Below are 15,857 nucleotides of genomic sequence, written 5' to 3' on the forward strand. Positions count from 1 at the left end.
ATAAGTTGTAAAATGAACTTTGTGTGGTTATGGTGCTGAGGTTTTTTCCTTTCCTGGATAGATGCACCAGCAAGGGATCCTGAAAACAGATGACCTTATCACCCGTTTTTTCCGTCTGTGCACCGAAATGTGTGTTGAGATCAGCTACCGTGCTCTGGCGGAGCAGCAGCACAACCCTGCAGCCAACCCCACTATGATCCGAGCCAAGTGCTACCACAACCTGGATGCCTTTGTGCGACTCATTGCACTGCTAGTGAAGCACTCTGGGGAGGCAACCAACACAGTCACAAAGATCAACCTTCTGAACAAGGTTGGGCACCCTCGTTGTACTCGCTGCATTTAACATGTGTTAGTGGCTCTACCTTTGCTGTAAAGGTGTAGACCTTCATGCTACTAAGGCTGCTGCTGAAGTGTCAGATGAGGACTATAGGTTGGGCACTGAAATAAGCTTTTAAGTTAAGCATCAAGGTGTCAAGTGGCATTCTTGTTCACAAAGATTTCATCTCAAACCAACCAGAAACTCACCCTTGTGCCTTGAAGTGAAAAAGTCAGCTGCTGTTGTTTTGAGGAATATGAAATGTGGTTTAAGGTTTGTGATTCCTGAGTGTTTGCCTTGATGCTGTGAGGGTGTTGCCTATGCTCTTACACTACTTGGTTTAGGGCTGGATGGTCTCGGGTAGTTAAGACCTTCCAACACTGCCCAGTCAGTCATTGTGATTGTGATCCAAGGGACAGGGAGAGCAAAGAATAGTGGTTGGTAGTTCCTGAAACAAACTGTAGTACTAATTCATGCACCACTTCCAATAGCTGGGATTTTTGGTTCTCGTTAGAATCTACTGATTATATTTTTTACCAATGGTTAAAGTATTGTCTGTAGGCTAACTTGCAAAGTAATTCTTGCAGCCACCAATTGAATATCTTGATCTCTTCAGGTTCTTGGTATCGTGGTGGGAGTTCTTTTGCAAGACCACGATGTTCGGCAGAGTGAGTTCCAGCAACTTCCTTACCATCGCATTTTCATCATGTTGCTGTTGGAATTAAATGCTCCTGAGCATGTGCTGGAGACCATCAACTTCCAGACACTCACAGCTTTCTGGTATGTATTTGGGATTGGCCAAAATGCTCAGCCTTTTTTGGCAGGATCAAGGGTTTTCACCTAAAGTCTGTGACTGTTCCTTTATGGTGGCTTAATCACCTTTGGAGTAGCTGGTTCTCCTGTGGACTGTCCACTTGCTTGTTTTAAGGAAAATGACTGGTAAAAACCCCAAAATGCTCAAATGCCTTTGCTTTTAGGGCTGTATATGTTTTACCCTCAATGTTATGAAAAGCAGTCTTATTGCTGTGCACTTCTAACCTGCTCTAACTTTTCTTTCAGTAACACATTTCACATCCTGAGGCCTACAAAAGCTCCAGGTTTTGTTTATGCCTGGCTGGAACTGATCTCCCATCGGATATTTATTGCAAGAATGCTGGCACATACACCACAGCAGAAGGTGTGGCTGCAGTTTATCTCTTCTGAATTCAAAAGCTCACACAGATGCCTGTCTGGTGTGATGCTGTTTCACATCTCTAGAAGTGCACTAGTAGCATGGCTGTTCTATTTTTGTTGTCTTCCATATTCACAGTAAGCTAACTGCATGGAGGAGAGTCTGTGTGTCAGTAACTATGGAATATAGGGTGAACTGAATGTAATAAACATGTCTTTTTCAATGTTTAGAAGAGCTGTAGCCTTTCTTGGAAAAATATGTCAGCTCAGTGTGGCATGTTGAGTGTTCTGGAAGCACCTGTGGCACAGTGATGTGCAGCTGAAGCCTTGAACTTGGCTGTGCTGCACTCTGCAGCAGAGCTGGCAGGAGCTAAGCTCTTCCATCTGGGCTTACATAAAGATTAGTCTAATTATAGTTTAGAAATTAATGTAACTGCTCTTTGTTGCATGTTTTCCACCTGTTGTTTTTTCTCTTGACAGGGTTGGCCTATGTATGCTCAGTTATTGATCGATCTATTCAAGTATTTGGCTCCTTTCCTTAGAAATGTGGAACTCACCAAACCTATGCAAATTCTTTACAAGGTAAAAAAAAAAAGTCGTCTGATAGATGCTACTTCCAAACAAAGTTGTCTGAAAGTAGGGATGTTCTAATAGCAAAATAGGATTTGCTATTACCTTATATCTAAGAATTGAATGCAAATTGGTGTGTGACAGAGACACCAGATTAATTTCCTCTTGGTAGTGTTAACCACATGACATAGAATAATGTCTCTGCAAGTTTTTGGGCATTATTGGCATTTACACACCTCATATATTTTATTTTACAGGGCACTCTGCGTGTGTTGTTGGTCTTGCTGCATGATTTCCCAGAATTTCTTTGTGACTACCACTATGGGTTCTGTGATGTGATCCCACCTAACTGTATTCAGCTAAGGAATCTGATCCTGAGTGCCTTCCCACGGAACATGAGGCTTCCAGACCCTTTCACCCCCAATCTAAAGGTAGGACTTACTTTGAGGAGTTTGATAACAGAAATTTTTAATGCTCCAAGTACTCTTTATTCAGTATTTTTGGCAGAGCCTGTGGAATTTTGGGACCAGTTTAAATACTTGATACTAGAATTAATGCAACCATTCAAAAGTTAACTACTTTGAAACTTAAGTGAGACAGAATCTGGCAGAACAGCAGTTTTTAAAGCTGATAGGCTTCAGTATGTTTGTAATGGTCCGTGTTTGACACGTTCCATACAGAGCAGGATACAACCCTTGTCCTGTATGAAACTTGCTACATCTGGAAGCATAAAGCTTGCCTCTGCTCTGTATGGCTTTATTAACACCAGTAGATATTTGGCTTGCTTGTAAGGGCTGTGCACATTCAGCCTGAAAGGACAGACTGAGATTTGTGTTACTTGAGAACTGCACCAAGAACCTTGTGCTTGTATGGAAAACCAGAGGGCTTTTCTTTTTGCCAAGGGAGACTGACTTGATGGCATCCCTTTGTCTGACTGGCACACAGTGTTGGAGCAAGGGCATCTTTGTCTTGTTCCTGTCTCATTTCTCACTGAAGAACAGGCTGCTTGAGCAGCCTTTGTGGCTTTGCTGTTTGACAGTTCAGCCAGTTGGTTCTTGCTGCCATTTTGTTCAGCTCATGCAGAGTTGTGTAGTTTGTGCTCCACGGGATGCTGGAGATTGGAGTCCTTGCAGCTCATTGTGGGAGGGCTGGTGTCCGAGCACTGTGTGACTGTAAATGCTTTTAGATGAGAAGCACTTGATGCCATTCTGTCTTTAAAATAATGAGATAAAGCAGCATTCTGAAGCAAGCCTCTTGCATAATGGGGAAAGACTTTGAGAAGTGTTAATGTTACCTAATTAAATGTTTGGGTATATGGCAGTCAACTAATCTGGGATGATTAGAAGCAAACTTCCTCACACTGCTACAGCACTGTCCTGTTGTTCTTCCCTGCCTGATCTGTGCAGGGTGGTGGGAGCAAAGCTGCAGCACTAAGCTATCACTGAGAAAGCTCTTCTTGACTTGTGGGGATGTTTGTACTGTTTTAAACTACCAGACCATCTTGAGTTTTTATCCTCCCAGTTTTTCAAGACATCATGTAATACGTTTGCATGTTAGAAATCAAGTTTCTTCTGAAATCTGCAAATGTTTAGTGTTTCCTTTTCATTGCTGGAAGGAAAAGTGATCAACAACAGTAGTTGGTGTAATGTCACTTACAGGTCAGCTTTTGCAATTTGTTACTTTAGAGATTTTTTTTTTTATGGCTTAACTGACTGGGGTTTCTCTCAACAGGTGGACATGTTAAGTGAGATTAATATTGCTCCACGAATACTCACGAATTTCACTGGAGTGATGCCACCTCAATTCAAGAAAGACTTGGATTCTTATCTCAAAACCCGTTCTCCTGTTACTTTTTTGTCTGATTTGCGCAGCAACCTACAAGTAAGTATGAGGTTTTTGACATTTCTGAGGATGCTCAGTTTAAATAGTGGGGGTCAAATGATCTCCCTGGCTCAGTCAGTATTCTTTCTTGCTGGAATTTCCTTGGTGTGTTGGTTAACATGTATTCCAGGCAGTAGAAAAGCCTATGAAAATGCACATATCTCTGAATAATTCTTCTGCCACTCCTTAGCAGGATATTCAAATGTATTGAAGTCTTTTAGAATCTGATTAAATTTTGACTTCAGATAGATCAATTGATACAGAAATACATGGATCCACATGCTAATGCTTTAGGGGTAAAAAAGGGATTAGCTAAAACCTAGTGCAGAGCTGTGGCTAAAACCACGTTTCAGACATCACATGGCTTGGCTTGCAGCAAACTCAAGTCTGAAGTTGGACTTCCTCAGAGAATTGCTTAGACAAAAACATTCACACGGAGAGGGGGGTGTGCTTTGGCCTCTGGCACTGCTGGTGAATTCACATTGCCTACCTGATCTTTGCTTTTTTAGGTACAGAGTGAAAAAAATGTCTTTTGGATCTATCAACACTTTGCTGATGCTTTTTAATATGTATATTTGAATATAATATAATAAGCTATAATATATCCTGTATTAGAAATGGGTAAATGCCAAATTTAATTTTTGGGTGTGTTATCTTCTGTATAATCACGATGCTGGGATGTTGTTGTTGTACATGCTGTACCTTCGAGTGCTGAAGGAATATAAACTGTTAATGCCTTTCATATCTTTGTTATTAGGTATCAAATGAACCTGGCAACCGCTACAACATCCAGCTGATTAATGCACTGGTGCTCTATGTTGGTACTCAAGCTATTGCACACATTCATAACAAAGGCAGCACACCCTCTATGAGCACCATTACCCACTCAGCTCACATGGACATCTTCCAGAATTTGGCAGTAGACCTGGACACTGAAGGTGAGCTGGAAGCAGCCCTGGATCATGTGATGTCACATTTACAGCAAGTGGGCTGCTCACTTTAAAAAGGACGTTGAGTTGCTGGAGCATGTCCAGCAAAGGGCAGCAAGGCTTCTAAAATGTCTAGGAAACATATCTTATGAGGAACAGCCAAGAGTCTCAAAAAGAGGAGGCTCAGGGGGGACCTCATTGACTCTCTACAACTACCTGAAAGGGGGTTGTAGCAAGGTGGGGGGTCAGTCTCTTCCTACTGTGCCTGCAGTGAGAGAACAAGAGGAAATGGCCCTAAGCTGAGACAGGGAAATTCAAATTAGATGCTAGAATTTTCTTTTTCACTGTTAGGGTAGTCAGGCATTGGAATAGGTTGCCCAGGGAGGTGGTGGAGTCACCATCCCAGAGGTGTTAGGAGATGTCTGGATCCGGTGATTTGGTTTAGGGATTAAAGTGGGAGTGCTGGGTGTTGGACTTGATCTTTAACGTCTGTTCCAACCCTGATGATCTGTGATTTCATGTAGCTGCTAGTGAATTCACAGTAAGGAAATGCTATGTTAGAATAGTAAACTCTGAGTACAGGAGCAATATTATAACCAAAAGTTTGAAATATTCAAGAGAATCAGAAACACTTAATGAAGACTTGAACTTTTCTGTCCCATCAGCCCCAGTCAATACAGTTTTTACATATGTTAGTTGAGAGAGAGTAATCAGGCATTGGAATGGCCTGCCCAGAGAGGGGGTGGATTCCCCATCCCTGGAGGTTTTTAAATTGAGATTGACCGTGGTACTGAGTGCCATGATCTGGTAAAGGGACTGGAGTTGGCCCAAGGGTTGGACTTGATGATCTCGGAGGTCTTTTCCAACCCAATCGATTCTATGATTCTATGAAGACAGGCACACAAATGTTAATTTCAAGCACCACTAGTTGCTTCTTTATTCCTTTGTGTGTGAGTGTAAGGGAAGCTGTTTGTACTCACCATTCCTGTTCTGCAGGCCGGTACCTCTTCCTGAACGCCATTGCCAACCAGCTGCGATACCCCAACAGTCACACCCACTACTTCAGCTGCACCATGCTGTACCTGTTTGCAGAGGCCAACACTGAAGCTATCCAGGAACAGATCACAAGGTGAGAGGGAAGGCATTTCGCTTGCCAACATGTAGCTTTTTGCCTTCCTTCCTTCTATATTTTGGATCTTTTGAGCTCTAAGTGTTTTTTCTTTTGGATTTCAGGGTTCTCTTGGAACGACTGATTGTAAATAGGCCTCATCCCTGGGGTCTCCTTATTACTTTCATTGAGCTGATAAAAAATCCAGCGTTTAAGTTCTGGAACCATGAGTTTGTTCACTGCGCTCCAGAAATTGAGAAGTGAGTACAACTTAACCACAGAATCATTAAAATGGTACAGCTGAAGCAGTTGCACCTTGAGTTTCGGTGCTGTCCTAGTGGAAGGACCATTTCCTGCCATAAATGCATCTGCCACCTCTTTGCTCTTCCCTGTGCAGGTTGTTCCAGTCGGTTGCACAGTGCTGCATGGGGCAGAAGCAGGCCCAGCAAGTCATGGAAGGGACTGGTGCCAGTTAGATGAGCTACATCCCATGTTCTAAGCGTGCCAGCCTGGAGGTCCTGTCCCATTGACTGACTGAAGACTCTGTAAGGCTCCTCCTGACCTTCCCAGCCCCCTCGATTGGGTAGACGCAACAGACCCTGGGTGAAAGTCTTATGTGGGCATGTTCCAAAGTTTGAGACAAATTTTTTGACTTTTGGCCAAAATTCAGAAGATGCTGTGAATATCATTTTAAACTAGTGTAAATACAAGGAACAGAAACATTTTGTCTGGACTTTTGGGTTTGTGCAAATTGTGTAAAAGGCAGGTGGGTAACTGGTGACTGTCCAGCTTGTAATAAAGGGGCAGCTGCTGATGCCAAGCACTTGTCTGGGGCAGACCTCCTTGTCCTGACATTCCCAGACTCCCAAAGAATATTGAAAAGCCAGTTATAATAAGTAACTTATTTTTCTTTATGTGGATGGGGGACCTTTCAATCATTAAGTTGTTTAAAAAAAAAAGGTGGATGTGTTTGAAATACGGGAATTCTATGGAGTATGGGAGGGGTGAGGGAGGGGTTAAGGTTCAGTGTTGCTTTCAACACCTCACCCTCATGGAATGCTGATGGACAGCAAGTGGAGTGGCAGTTGGAGAATGCCTCTTTCCTGTTGGAGAAGAAACTGGCCCTTAGCTGAGGGTCAGCTGTTTTCAGTAAATAAACCAGAGACCAGGCCTATAGCTTCTTTATTTTTTTCTTTTTTTTGACGGTTGTAAATTTTGAAAGATGAGGGGTTCAATCTAGACCTTTTCCCACCCCTACCCTGTGACCACACAGTATAAGTTTGTAAAAAAAAAAAATTAGAAAAAAAAAAGGAGAAAGAAGAAAAACAAAAAACCCAAAGGACCAATACAGCCCATTTTGTAAGGATTTTCAATGTTTTGTAAAGTATTGGTCCATGTGTTGTATTTTGTAGCCTTTCTAGTTCTTGGGCTTTAGTTCTCCCACTCTTGTATGTATGCATACTGTAGTTACACATTAAAAGTCATGACATGCAGCACGTGCCACTGTGCTTATTCTCTCCAGTTCCATCCTGGCCAGTTGGTGTCTTTCAAAGTCTGTTCCACCCATCCAAAACATGCAGTTTTCCAGGGTGTTTTGGGCACTGCCTGTTGAAAGCAACTGGGTTTGTTCTCCAGTGTGAGGTCAGCAGGGAGATGTAACGACTAGAGAGGGCTTTGCTTTGAAGTGCAAAAGAAATGACAGTTGTGTGGAAATAGAAATGCCTTAATTGCAGGTTCATGAGCAGAGTTTGTCTCAGGAGACTGCAGTGGAGGGATAGAGAGTGTAGACATCCCATCACGTGTAGTGCCTTCCACCCTGCTGTGACTCCCTGCAGCAGGGATTTGCCCAAGGCTGTGGTAAAGAGTGGGCAGCTTCAGTGTTGCTATTACTGCAGAATCCCTTAGCCTGTGCCTTGCAACCTAGCAGATGCTGGGAAATAGAGCTTTCACTGTTTTGTTTTTTCATAACATTACTTTGTTAAAGCTAATTGACTGCAGTGGTATAGGGAGAGAGGTCGGGATTTCCTACTTAGGTTTAAGGGGTTCTGTACCTGGCTTTGTGTTTGCTGCATGGACCATTAACCATCTCCAAAGGGCCACTGAGCCAGTACTATCAGTAGAAAACAGCTCAAAGGGAATTCTCTGTTTGTTCTGGGCACTGTTTTTGTCACCTGTGTGTCAGGTAGACTGTGGCCAGGTTCTGTTCCCTGGCATTTCTTTAGCAGGTCAGCAGTTGTGCAGAAACTGAGTCTTTTGAAGTTGGAATTTTTTGCTTCTGCTGTTGCAACTCCAGTTTCCTCTTCCTCTTCTTGGGTTAGGACAGAGAATTACCAGCAACCTGTTTTTCTTTATCTGCTCCAGATACCATGGGATTTTTTTTCTTCCATTTAACTCTAGAGCAAGACCATCTGCAAAGCTTATTGCCTTGTCCTGATGGCTCAAAGGTGTCTGTTTCTGTACTAATGCTGCTGCACAAAGCTGGATCCCTGAGGCTTTAACAGCTGTCAGGCTGGTGTGAAGAGAGGCAGCAAGGTGAACAGGACTCAGCCAAGATCCCAGTAACACAAATTGGGCTGGTAGGATGGAGGCCACTGCACTCCATATCCTCCCCTTGTTGCTGAATTTTAGGAACTCTCTAAACGTGGACAGTCAGCTTTAGAAAGCAGACATTGTTTATTCAGCACAGGGTGCAAAGTGGAACTTCTTCCACAAATGAGGCACACCAAGGAGAAAAAAGTGAGAGAATTTAGACACTAAAGTTTAGATACACCAACCAATCTAGTAATACATAATTACCTCCCACCTAATGCAGAGTCATTAAGCTTGTGCAACCTTATGCAGTCCTTGTTACTGTGCCTGAGGAGCCTTTTCAGAGGTCTCTGGTTATTTGGGGAGCTGCCCCCTACTCAGTTTCATGCAACGTTCAGCTCAGGACAGAACCCAAAGTTCAGTGCCAAATAAGATGTGATCCGTAGCTGGGGCTCCACATGTTCTAAACAACTGCCAAGCAGGACATAAATACAAAAGATTTCCATAAGTATTAAGCTACACTGGTTTAACACACCTCTTAACATCTCTTTGTATCCAAGAAGGGTTAAAGGTGAGAATGATATCACCAGCTTCCATCTGCAACAGAGATCAAAGGAAGGGACAGAGAATTCTGCTTAAAGACATCAATTCCCCCCCTTGGAAGTTTTTTAAGTATTTTATTTAAAACTTCCACATTCTTTTGGCTACTATTGCTCCCAGTTATATTTAAATTTTGGAGGTATGTGTTGCATGATTCTCTACATTTCCATAGACAATCGTAGCACTAAAATGAAGGTTAGTATTAACAAGATAATTATGGGAGGTACCATTTTATTATAAATTCTGGTGCTGTTGGAGCCCATCCAAATAAAATATACCACCAATGGAGATGTCCATCTTTCTTTACTCTTTCCATTACCTGATGGATTTCTTTGGTGTCATGATGGACAGTAATCAAAGTCTTTTGACTACTCTCTTCAGCTTCTTTTAACAGCCTTTGCAAATTTTTGTTGTAGCAGTTTTTTACTAGCATAAGGCTTACACCCATAGAGGTAGATTGTATAGTTAATTAAGGTATAATTTCGTTTTATTAGTTGGGAGTTACTGGGGCTGAATAGTTAAAATGGCAGCCTCTGATCTGGGTAAATTTACAAACACTAAAATTAGAATGTGGCTTGATTGATTATCCATTTCTGTGTATTCCCAAGGAATACTAAAGCATACACACCCTTTACCTATCTATAAAAGTACTGAGTTTATATTAATCTCTGGCCAAATTTCAAAATTACAGATACTCTGTTCTGTATCTTGGCCGGTATCTTGAGCTTCAGTTCTATTTCCTTCACAAACACTTGTTCTTGTGCTGTGCAGGTGCTGACATTTGTCATGTTTCTTTCTGTATGGGCCCATACTGTGTGTTCTGTTGGATACATTGTGGTTTCATTATTGATCATGCCTAGACCAATAATAGGATTAATATCATATACTTTAGTTTTAAGTATAGTAAATATTAAATAGTATTTGTTGTTTCCCTACCTCCTTAATGATGTATGGGCTAATTTCCCAGGCTTGAGGGGTTGGGGAGGCATTTAAGGGATTTCCTTTTACCTTTACTTGTATCCAATGGCTTTCTGCTACTACCTCATCTGCTATGACTCAGCAGTGATATTTACCTTCATCCTCCTTATGCTTCAGGGGAGATTCTAGAGAGTATTGTTGGGTTCCCATCTAGTTGGAGCATTAATAATTTAAATTCCCTTCTGTCCTCCTTAAACCATTGTACAATTTGTTGCTTATTACAGTATTTGACTGGACAAGAGAAAGCAAAAGGATCATTTATGTAAATTTCATATTCAGAAATATTAGGGTAATTCAGGGAAACATGTCACAGAAAGGGGCTTAATCAATGTAAAATTGTAGCAACATTATACCAAGTTTGACATCTGGCACTGTCTCAACAATCCTGATCTGTGCAACTGTGTTTATGTAATATAATAACTGCAGTTAGAAATGCTACTACTCCTTGAGGGCATTCAAGTTCTGTGTAAGACAGGCCTTCTTCCCAGGTACAGTTCATGAAGTTACTTTTTAATTAGTTTAGTTCCAAAGATCCAGAGGGGTGGCTTCTCACTTATCTAATCCTGTGGTTTTCTTCACTCATGAGTGGTGGTTCCACAGCTTTAGTCCCTGAAGTTTTGCAGCCACGGATGTTGGGAGAAGACCCTCGTATGGTCCTTTCCAGTGTTCCTTTAGTGGCTTATTGTTCCACAGTCTTAGACAGACCCAGTCTCCCACCTGGATGTCATGAACAGGAAGGTCCAATCCAGCTGGATTTCGGAGTTGAAGGGTTTAGTGTTGTCAGGAGGTGTTTACTCTGAACGGCTGTAAGGTAAGAGCTACCAGCTGGATTTCTGCCCTCTTAATCTGGACAAGGAGCAGCTCTGGCCTTATATTTCTGATGCTGAATGAGGGAACCCACTTGCTGTTCTGACAGTGTACGTCTGCCTTCCTAAAATGCCGTTAGGAGGTCTGGGGTTTCCTAAGGCCTCTGGAATAAGGTGGTATCTGTGATCCAGAGCTCTCATCGTATGATGCCACCCAAAACTACTTCTGTGCTGTGAAGATAGTTCTTTATGTAGAAGTAGCTAAAAAGCCACATGCCATATGAGAGACAAGTGGGCCCATAGGCCATCTGTCCTCCCTGCTGCAGAAGAGATGTCCAGAGGGGCTGACCTTCCCCTCCGGATCACTCCCAGGCAGGTCACGTCCAGGGAAGTTTCTATTGTAGCAGCTCCAGCAGCTGATGCAGGATCCTTTTCTGTCCGTAGCGAACGTGCAGAGCTTGCTGCTCCCTTCGACTCAGTTTCTCATAAGCCTCCTTGTTATTTAGCAAGTCCTGCTCTGCTTTCAGGTCTGACCCATAAGACTCCAAGGTCAGCAGCACACTGTCATAAAGGAGCTTCTTGCAAGGGGTTTTAAGTCTGGAGAGAGCCTCATTTGAAAGAGTAGAGTTTTCCTCTTCCTCACTGTCATCTTCCCAGCCATCTTGTTCCTTATACTCCTTGAATTCTTCTTCTGACATGCACAGCACCTGTAGTGACCCAGGCAAAGGGACAAGTCACTGGCAGTGTGAGTACATCAGCGTCTGTGGAAGAGCCACTTGGAGCAGGTGAGTTATTCCTCAGCCACACTAATGGTTAAGAGACTAAAATGGGCTTAGATACCTAATTGCAAGCAACTTGTGGGTTAGAACAACATTCAAATTGCAAACCTGGGTGTCAGTAACAGTCTTAAAGGATATCTCAGCTGTCATTTACCGAGTTTTGACAGCTCTCTAGAACAGCAGTGGCCACAGAGCCATGAGTACTGATGGGTGGCTAGTTGAGGAGAGGAAGATGCCTTAGCAGCACCTGGGAGCTGGGCAGCCACACCCCCTACCACTGCTCAAAGAGGAGTGTTAGTACCCAACTACCTTCCCATGCTTGTCCCCATCACTGAGCTGTTCTGCACTGCTGGTTTGCCCGGCTGCACTCTGTGCTCTTCCCCCACCCTGGCAGTGCTCACCTTCAGGGTCACGGACAGCTCTTCCTCTGTCAGCACCTCATCCCAGCCAAGCACAAAGGCACCCTCCTCCCCCACCATCTCCAGCTGGCACAGGAAGTCCCACTGCTCTGAGACCAGTTGCCGCTGCGCTTCACTTCTGGCACCTGTTTTGAAGACAACAGAGCTGCAAATCCAGCTGAAATCAAGGCGTGGCCCCAGCACCTGAAATGCTGTGGAACAGGCTTATTTTTCACATCATCCTCGATCCCTGTTCCATTACATCTCTGTTTAATGGGTTCCCTACCCCATCCTCTCCCTGAGCGGCCATGGGTGCCACTCACCCTGCAGCGCTGCCGCGCGCACCGTCACCATCTGGATGTCGGCGGTGTCGTGGGTGTTGCCCGGGTACGGCTCTGCGAAGCCGTACATGTGCAGCAGCTGCCAGTTGGCCATCTGCCCGTAGGTGTTGAAGATCTCCTGTCCCCTCCTGACAGGCTGTGTTGTCACCATTCGCAAGCAGTGCTGCAGGCAGGGAGAGGAGAGCTCAGAGCTGTGCTGATCCCACTGGGAAACACGGCGTTTCAGAGTGGCTCAGCTGACCCTGAGCTCTTCCTAATGAACACCAAAAATGCAGCAGAGCTTTATATTAACAGGGCAGACTCACTGCCCAGGTGTGTCTCCATTCACAAAAGGCGAACCAGGCTGTGACAATGCCCGGCACAGCAGCTTCGCACTCACAGGAGAGTATTCCAGGTTGGCGTTGTGGTTGGCCACATGATTCAAAATGTCTGCTACAGGCACCATCATGGGAGGATTGGGCCCTTTCTCATCTTCATCCTCCTCCTCCAAAGGTTCTTGAAAGCTAAAAGAAGGGAGGTGAAGACAAGCTGGTTGGACAGGTGGCAGCACTGGGCAAGCTGTATCTTACACTTACATTGTCATGCAACTGCAACCTTTAAGTAATACAGCCTGTAATCTTTCCTATGATCCTACTCCTTGTCCTTACTCCTTGTTGGAGCAGAGCCCTCACTTCCCACCTGTATGCCATGACAAATGCCACCAGCTCCTTATACAATTCCAGTGTGTGCAGCTTGGGGTCAAAGACATTGGGGTGGGACTCCATGAAAGGGAGGATGATGGAGCTGTACTCCAGGTGGATGTTGGCTAAATCCTTGTCCACAGCTTCAGGAATGCCTGTGCCCTGCAGGAGCCTTGTCCGCTCTTCTTCAGGCCTGTTGCAAGAAAAACAGCAGATTTTTCTCCATCTGCCTCAGAAAGAAGAGTCTACACACTCCTTTCTTCTCCAAAATACCAGCATTGCCTGTGCTCTCCAGATCCCTGTTCTCTGGCAATGCCTGTAGCGTAACTCCAGGAGAGTCCCTTAGACTCCTGCCAGCAACAGCACATGGATGGGGTCACCCAGCAGGATACCACATCCACGCCCAAGACTCTGCTCAGCAGCCCTGCCCTGTGCCTGCCTCCAGCTGCCAGCCCGGGCCTCCCCACAGCCCTGCTGGTTCCAGAACATGCTTACAGAACAGCCCTGCTTACCAGAACATGGGGTGATCCAGGCTCCGGAAATCCTGCCAGAGGGAGAAATACGGCTGCCAGTGGGAGTTGCTGGCTGTGTATTCGTGCAGCAGGGCCAGCAGGAGAGGGACCCACCCGGACTGGCTCTGCAGGGACTCCTGGGCTGCAGAACCAGACACGACGGAGAACATGTAAGTTGATCTGAGGTGTTTTTCCTCCACAAACCAAAGCCCAAGACAAGCCTCAGTCCTGTTCAGCCTGAAGGCAGGAGTTCTGCTTTTACTCTGGTTTGTTGTGGGTTTTTCCTGAGCTGAACCAGAAGCTGCCGCTCTGGAGCTCTCCCAGGAACCAAGGAACTGTTCCTTTTCCTAGCAGGGCCTGTCCTGGGCCTCCAGGAGCGCAAAAGTGACATAAGCCTGTCACTTACAAGTTGGAGATACTGGATTAATGGGCATGGCCTGCCCAGCAGAGCTCCGGGCTCCCCTGAGGGAAGTGAGGGGGTGCCCAGCCCCCTCCCCGCCTTGCTCCCCTGTTCTCTAAAAACCCTCCAGCAGGAAAGTTCCCAAGGCTTTATCCCAGCCCCCCCTCACTCCTTTAAAAGGTAAAGCAGACCTGAGTGCCACAAGGAGCTTGCACTCACCTTCCTGCAAGAGGGTGTGGATGGAGGTTGTGTGCTGGGACAGCAGCGCCGTGCGAGGGATGGTGAACAGCACCTCTCCCGCCTCCAGCTCCTCCGCGGCCAACAGGCCGTACCCCGCCACCGCGCCCTCTCTGCTCAGGCGCACCTGGGCCGAGAGCAGAGCGGTGACGGGCGAGCCGAGAGGACCGAAGCGGTCCCGGGGGAGCCCGGCCCGGCCCACAGTGCCTCACCTTGGAGCTGAGCTCCACTCCGGCCCGCTCGCACCACGCCAAGAACCCGGAGAGGGGGTCGGCGCTGCCCTTCCCCCGGGCACCGCTTTCGGCCGCCGCCTGTGGATGGAAACACGGCGTGAGGTGGAAGGAGCCGCGGGACCGATCCCGGGGCCCGTTCGGCCCCCGGGGAGTCCCCGGCATACCCCGTACCTTGACCCTCTTGGGCGCCGACGCCATGGCGCTGCCTACACGTGGTTCCGCACCACCCGGCCCCGCCCGGGCCCTTCCAGGTAGGCGGGGTGGCTCCGCCCCCTTCCGCGGGCCGCGCTGACGGGGGCCGCGGAGGGACAGAAAGAGCCGGGGGGAACGGCGGCGCAAGCGCTCTCGGGAGCGGTCTCGGGATGTGCGGGGCTCACAGCACCTCCTGCGGGTTCGGGGGCCTCCCTGCACACCCTGAAGGGCCTGAGGTCCTTATTCGGTGGGTATCAGGGACCACCGCGTGTCTCTCTGCGAGGTCTGAGGGCTCACACGCCCGTCCCCCCGCCCTACTGCCTCCATCCCATCCCCGTGCCCGGGGGTGCCCAGGCGAGGTCACACCTCCAATATGCGTTAAAAGCAGCGGGTTCTAATTAATGAGGATAATTAAGCTCATGCCCTTTTCAGTTAACACCGTCACCGCACTCTGATCTCCCCTACAGGGCCGCTCATTAGTCCCGTCCCCGGTCCCTGCACAGGGGGGGCCGATGCCATCACTGGCTGCTCTAATTAATCCAATTAGTGCGCACGAGATGTTTGAAGAGGCCCCACGGGGCTCTTCCGCCCCATCAGCATTTGGGATCGGTTTTAACCCCCTCAGCCCTCGCCGAGCGGAGCTGTCAGGGTGGGCTCCCAGTGGGGCAGAGAGGTCCTTTCCTGCAAAAAGGGGAGGAAGGGCAAGAGAATATGTGGGGTGGCCTTTGGGGGCCCACCCGAGCTCGCAGCCCCTCTGCGGGCTTCGCGTCTCCGCAACCCAACCCCTCGCAGCCGCCTCCCTCCCTCCCGCCTTAACGCGGCTTCTGCAAAAGCGCTGCTGGAACGCGGATTCGAACCGGAGTTGCTGCAGCCGCAGCGCAGAGCACGGACCCCAGACCCCTGTGCAGGCACAGCCACGAGCGGGGACCCCACAGACAGGAACACGGCCCCCTGTGTGGGCACATCCCCCGCTGCCGCTTCTCTCCCACGGCTGGACCCTCCTGCCTCCCTCTGGGAGCGGTGGGGACCGGCGGAGGTTTTACAGCTGCTCCTGCAGCATTCTGCTCCCCTCCCTGCCACCGCATCTCTACAGCACCGGCATCTTCCCAGGGTGCATGCCCGTGCCGGATTAGTGCCCATGGGGTTCCCAGGAGCTGGGTGTTCAGCCCGGTGTGCAGTGGCAGCCTCGTTGGGGTGG

At 47.1% G+C, this 15,857-nt stretch overlaps 2 protein-coding genes across 12 annotated transcripts in view; one reads left to right on the forward strand and one right to left on the reverse strand.

Moving 5' to 3' along the window:
* Positions 1-7,467, forward strand: part of CNOT1 (CCR4-NOT transcription complex subunit 1) — a 56,663-nt gene extending 49,196 nt beyond the window's left edge. For all 11 annotated transcript variants that reach the window (XM_071567688.1, XM_071567693.1, XM_071567689.1 and 8 more), the window contains 10 exons: positions 62-310; positions 933-1,096; positions 1,376-1,493; positions 1,967-2,068; positions 2,314-2,487; positions 3,788-3,937; positions 4,695-4,875; positions 5,863-5,995; positions 6,100-6,234; positions 6,372-7,467. In XM_071567688.1, coding sequence (XP_071423789.1) covers positions 62-310; positions 933-1,096; positions 1,376-1,493; positions 1,967-2,068; positions 2,314-2,487; positions 3,788-3,937; positions 4,695-4,875; positions 5,863-5,995; positions 6,100-6,234; positions 6,372-6,450 — 1,485 coding nt within the window. In that variant the 3' untranslated portion in view covers positions 6,451-7,467. The remainder of the gene's footprint in view (positions 1-61; positions 311-932; positions 1,097-1,375; positions 1,494-1,966; positions 2,069-2,313; positions 2,488-3,787; positions 3,938-4,694; positions 4,876-5,862; positions 5,996-6,099; positions 6,235-6,371) is intronic.
* Positions 7,468-7,610: 143 nt separating this feature from the next.
* SETD6 (SET domain containing 6, protein lysine methyltransferase) lies at positions 7,611-14,702 on the reverse strand. Its single transcript, XM_071567699.1, has 9 exons — positions 14,639-14,702; positions 14,447-14,545; positions 14,217-14,361; positions 13,598-13,739; positions 13,084-13,278; positions 12,785-12,908; positions 12,388-12,568; positions 12,068-12,210; positions 7,611-11,594 (listed from the first exon to the last, which is right to left on the reverse strand). Exons 1-9 carry the CDS (start codon positions 14,663-14,665, stop codon positions 11,283-11,285), a joined length of 1,368 nt encoding a protein of 455 aa, XP_071423800.1. The 5' UTR covers positions 14,666-14,702; the 3' UTR covers positions 7,611-11,282.
* Between the last annotated feature and the right edge of the window lie 1,155 nt (positions 14,703-15,857).

This window comes from Pithys albifrons, chromosome 12 (genome assembly GCF_047495875.1).
Source record: "Pithys albifrons albifrons isolate INPA30051 chromosome 12, PitAlb_v1, whole genome shotgun sequence".
In the NCBI taxonomy this organism is placed as follows: Eukaryota; Metazoa; Chordata; class Aves; order Passeriformes; family Thamnophilidae; genus Pithys; species Pithys albifrons.